General features: G+C 39.7%; 1 protein-coding gene across 2 annotated transcripts; it reads right to left on the bottom strand.

Annotated features, from left to right (window-relative positions):
- Positions 1–276: 276 nt before the first annotated feature.
- Positions 277–1,835, bottom strand: LOC149528438 (glucan endo-1,3-alpha-glucosidase agn1-like). 2 transcript variants are annotated; one of them, XM_089810777.1, is made up of 2 exons: positions 1,357–1,835; positions 277–1,275 (listed from the first exon to the last, which is right to left on the bottom strand). In XM_089810777.1, the coding sequence occupies exons 1-2, from the start codon at positions 1,819–1,821 to the stop codon at positions 382–384; spliced, it is 1,359 nt and encodes a 452-aa protein (XP_089666903.1). In that variant the 5' UTR covers positions 1,822–1,835; the 3' UTR covers positions 277–381. The 2 variants fall into 2 exon arrangements, with proteins under 2 accessions (XP_089666903.1, XP_089666904.1); XM_089810778.1 differs by having other exon boundaries at positions 277–1,272.
- Between the last annotated feature and the right edge of the window lie 3,179 nt (positions 1,836–5,014).

Below are 5,014 nucleotides of genomic sequence, written 5' to 3'. Positions count from 1 at the left end.
TTATGATCTGTTTTGAGCAAATAGAAAATAAGAGAAGAAATAAACTAGTATATGTTAATATCATAGACTAAAAAACATTACAAAAATTCATTGAATGAAATTTATAAAATTATGTCTTCATTCAACTCTTTAAAAAAATTGCCTTTTTAATATTGGCATTTAGTTGTCTAATCCAACATCTAAATGAAATTGTTGAAAAATATAATTTACATAATATTTATCTTATTAGAACACTTCTATAATTTGCAGGCAAAAAAAAATAGATTACACTATATATATATATAGCTGAATGTATTAATTTGGGGGCGAATGCCAAATATAAAAAGAGGGTTACATATTATATCTTCCTAGCTGGTGCCCCTGGTGACAAAGCTTATTTATTTAATAGAGGAGCACCATCTCCTCTCCAATGGCACAACCTTGAGTACGACAAGTGGTGCACGTGGAATAGACATTGAAATTATATTTCTGCACATTAGAATTACTGATGCTCTTACTTCCAACCAGTTTACTAATCTCCGTCCCATCACGACTTAGGATTGCCGTCTGCTGCCCTTCCTGGAAGTCCATGCTCCACGTGGACACCCCCGCCGGAGCATCGAACGTCTGAGAAGAACTCCCAGACTGCAATTGCACGCTGGCAGGCCCAGTCAGCATGCTCGTCACGTACACTTTGTCACTCAGCGCACTGAAATCGGACGCCTGGCAAGAGCTCCCAGACACCACAACGGATTTGCTGTGCGTGTAATAGAACAAGTAGATGGAATCCTCCGTGATCGTGGGAGCGGTACCAGACTTGTACCAGCTGATGTAGTACTTCCCGAGCTCTAAGAAGGCACGGTGAGTGAAATCTGCCACGTTGGCAGCATCAGTGCTGGAGCTGAGCGAGGGTGCCACGTAGGAGCTCTCGACCCAGTCGTTCCACGTCACGATCTCCAAGAGAGGGGGGCTGAGCTTGATGAGCTGCTCCCACCGTGTAATCCAGAGAGTTGGGCCCTGGTAGTTGCCCTTGACGTCACACTCCTTGAAGAACCAGGGGCTGGGGCTCGCCATGTAGACCTTGCCCGCGTCGTTGGTGCCCTTCAGATAGTTGGAGTCGTTGGAGTCGGACGGGTTCTGCGAGTCAGAGACAGAGTAGGGCCAGGCTGACGTTTCCCACGCGTAGAGCCCGTCGATAACATCGGTGTATTTCTCGGCCGTGCCGCGGACACCCCAGTAGGAGGCGTCAGTGGGGAAGAAGGGAATGAAGAAGAAGTTAGCTTTGCCGCCGGCCTTCTGAAACGAGAAGTCATAAACATTAGATGCTAAAGTTTGAATTCTAACTTTAAAATATTAAAATAATCAAATTTGACTTACTTGAAAGACGTCTTTCCAGCCGTCTAGAGCAGAGGCGTAGCCGTATTCCGCCCACCAGGAATCGTTGCTGCCGAGCCAGGAGGTGAAGAGGGTCTTGCCTTGGTATTTCATCTGGTTGGGGTGGGAGGTGTAGTTTGAGCTGAGCATGGTGACCAGCTCGTCGGGAGTGAGGTTACCGTTGGAGTCGTTGTGGATGTCGGCGGAGAAGAAGAGTTTGAAAGAGGAGCCCACTTGTTTCGCGGCCTCGTACATGTCGTCCGCTCGCGCCTCCCTCCACACGTTGCTGTTGAGGGCGAAGCCGTCGATGCCTTTGCTCTGAGCGAGCTGGATCTCCTCCTTTAGGGTTTCTACGGTGTCCGGCTGGAAGAGAAGGTAGTGAGCAAACACCATACGCGGCTCCGCTGCCCTTGGGTACATAAAGCCGCAGCAGAGCAGGAGACACAGAAAATTTGCCTTCATCTCCATGATGCTTGAATCTTACTAATCTCCTGCAAAGCACTTTGGTTTATATAGGATTACGAATAGTGGTAGAGGCGATGTTTCGGCCGGCCTGGCTTAACCAGCACACATTAAGCTTTGACCGCTTAAGTGGCTGGTATGGGCCCATCTAATATTCTGTCCCTTTTCCGTTTTCTATTACTGCAGTTAGACAGTGACACCGACAGCTGCAGTTAATTTGAATTTCATTTTTAAGTTTGCAGTCCCGCCTGTGAAAAAGGATTATTACTTTGCCCGCTCATTTTCAGTCCAATCAGAGAATTTGAAGCCGAATGGACAAGGACTGAAAGTAGGGAAGTTTTTGAAGCCGAATGGACAAGGACTGAAAGTAGGGAAGTTTTGTGAGGGGGATTAAGGACACTGCATGTATCATCATGGGCCTCCAGTTCCTTCTTCCCGCTTTTCATATTTGGGAGACTGTGAACAAATCTGTCTGGGTCGCACTTGATAAGATCATTATTGTAAAGCCCTTTATCCCCACTGCATATCATTATTGTAAAGCCCTTTATCAAGTGCGACCCAGACAGATTCGTTGACCCCCGGTGCCACTATCACTGTTGCTTTTCTCCAGCTTCCACTGGGGGAGTATTATTATTATTATTATTATTTATCTGATTCGTACTTGGGCCTTGCTTGTTATTGATTGAACAATATTTATTTTTTATTGTTTTGTGTAGTAAATACCAAAATCTTCCAGTGTGATTCCTTTGTCCGGTCTTGCTTTTGACTTGTGTTGTTGATCATGGCAAATCTTGTGCTGTTATTAATATTTGTGCTTTATATCTCGCCTGGTATCTGTCCTTTACAAAATACAGATCGATGCTTGTTTTCTATCCTACGTTACTTGCATGAAGGAACTGGAGGCCCATGATGATACATGCAGTGTCCTTAATCCCCTTCACAAAACTTCCCTACTTTCAGTCCTTGTCCATTCGGCTTCAAATTCTCTGATTGGACTGGAAATGAGCGGGCAGAGTAATAATCTTTTTTCACAGGCGGGACTGCAAATTTAAAAATGAAATTCAAATTAACTGCAGCCGTCGGTGTCACTGGCTAACTGAATGCTAGATGAGCCCACACCAGCCACCTAAGCGGTCAAAGCTTCATGTGTGCTGATTAAGCCAGGCCCGATGTTCCGGGTCAAACAAGTGAGTTTCGAGTCGTGGATAAGATAACGCATGCCCGTTTCACACAAGCTAAGAATTGTGGAGGTTTCAGGATAAATAAGAATATTTACTGTGTTGGAAATTGGCTCATCCACTGTCTTTCGTAATGACCATACAGAATGTTGTTATCGTTTTACACTGATCTGCATTCATAATAGACGTGCTTGATTCATGATAAGTAGGGTTAATCGGTTTTCTCCCGCCGCCCCCGGGTCTTAATAACTGGAAAGTCTACAAGTGATGGGAAACGCGCATCTGATGTACATCTTTCCATTGCATACTTTTCGTTGGCGTGTGACAGGGAACGCGATATTTGTGGACTCGATTTTCCGTAGGAAACTTCGAATCCAGCCACGACTCGCAGGAGTCATCACGACTTCGTTTACTCAGAACTAGACTTGTTTAACCTTGTCTATGCTCTATTAGAACAGATTTATTTATCTAAGATTAATTGTTATATGTTGGGGTTATTTTTTTAAAATTAAGTTCAAGTAGATGTGATGATTTTTAAAATGAAAGTCTCACAAGTTATTGTTATATAAAGATTCATTTATTATAATTAATTAGTTACTAATATTGTATATAATAACAATCACATCTTAGTGTGCAATGGGTACATCGAAGATATGGGGAAGAGAATATTAAAAGTGAAATTTGAAATGAATTGGAGGAAGGTGTTGTGCTATAAATGTAAGTGAGTTTTTTTTTTTCAATTATAAGAAGTAGCAATTATAGCTTCAAATCAACTTATGCATCCATTTACAATAAGCAAAATATGACTTAAACAAAATTCGGTCAATGTGGATGGTAGATACAATTGATTGTACATCTTCATATATAATTAGGTATTATTCTCTTAGTCTAAATCTTTACTAAATTCTTTCCTATATTAATAAAAGTTAAACCATAAATCAAATGAATCAATACATTATACTACCTATCAATATATTGTTAATTTAAAATCATTTAACTAGATAAAATATAATATTATATAAATTCACACATAAATCTAAAACCATTACAATTACAGTTGAACAAAAGCAAAACAAAGCACTACGATAGAAAACAAGTGCTATAATAATACAATTGCAAGTGTAAAAATCAATAATCTATCTAGATATAAATGCGACTATAATTATAGTGTCCACACTTGTTTACAAACTACATTTTCTATTAACATGACACCCACAAATATCCTCATGAAAATAAGAAGTTGGCGATGCTACAATCACTTGTCAATTCAACTATATGTGTCTTCCAATTGTAAGGAGTTTTGAGATCGAGAAGAGATGGGCATTGCTAAGGAATAGATTGTTAAAATGTGTAACTAAGACCTAAATCTTTAGAATTTTGTCACCATACCTCTCACATATCAAGTTAATACCTTTGAGATTCTCATGCATAGGTGATTTAAACTTTCATAGGAATTATCATTAGTACTTAAGACACAGGGGAAATGACACAAAGAAAATAAATAGGATTCCAAACCATTGTAGGCAATTTTTGAACGTTATGGGTAAGATAGATTTGATACATATGTGTGTCATTTCTTCCATTGTTGTTGTTATTCTTCACATTTCTTGTGCTTCCTTTTTTTTATTGAGGAGTATGTATGGGCCCCATTTGATTTTGTTAAAACATACGTAGGAAAGTGGTACAACTTACATAGTTGGAGAAGTAGGTGTTTTGAAGCAATGCGACTAAGATATGTACAATTTTTTTGTAAAATATGAGATGTATTTAATTTATTCTTTCTTTCATAGCTAATAATAGTTTATCAGTATCCTAAGAAAGGAGAAAAATTGGTACTTGAATCTAGAAGGGAAGATCATCTTTAGGTTGTTTGAGATAAGTCCTTCTTTAACTCTCTTTGTTTGTGTAATTTATGCCCAATGTTGCCAAAGAGGAGGACTACAAAAATAATTCATCAATAAAAAAATGAGGATCTAAGATATAAGACCCACATTTCTTACTTGTAATTTTCCTCTAAATTA

Source organism: Cupressus sempervirens, chromosome 11 (genome assembly GCF_028749045.1).
Source record: "Cupressus sempervirens isolate cs-2001-9-10 chromosome 11, ASM2874904v1, whole genome shotgun sequence".
NCBI lineage: Eukaryota > Viridiplantae > Streptophyta > Pinopsida > Cupressales > Cupressaceae > Cupressus > Cupressus sempervirens.
This window is presented reverse-complemented; position numbering and strand designations above follow the sequence as displayed.

Bases quoted from the DNA above. Each gene is read 5' to 3' on its own strand.
- LOC149528438 (XM_089810777.1), bottom strand. From the start codon at position 1,821: ATGGAGATGAAGGCAAATTTTCTGTGTCTCCTGCTCTGCTGCGGCTTT. The intron at 1,276-1,356 runs GTAAGTCAAATT...TTCTCGTTTCAG, and splicing joins GCTGGAAAGACGTCTTTCAA to AAGGCCGGCGGCAAAGCTAA.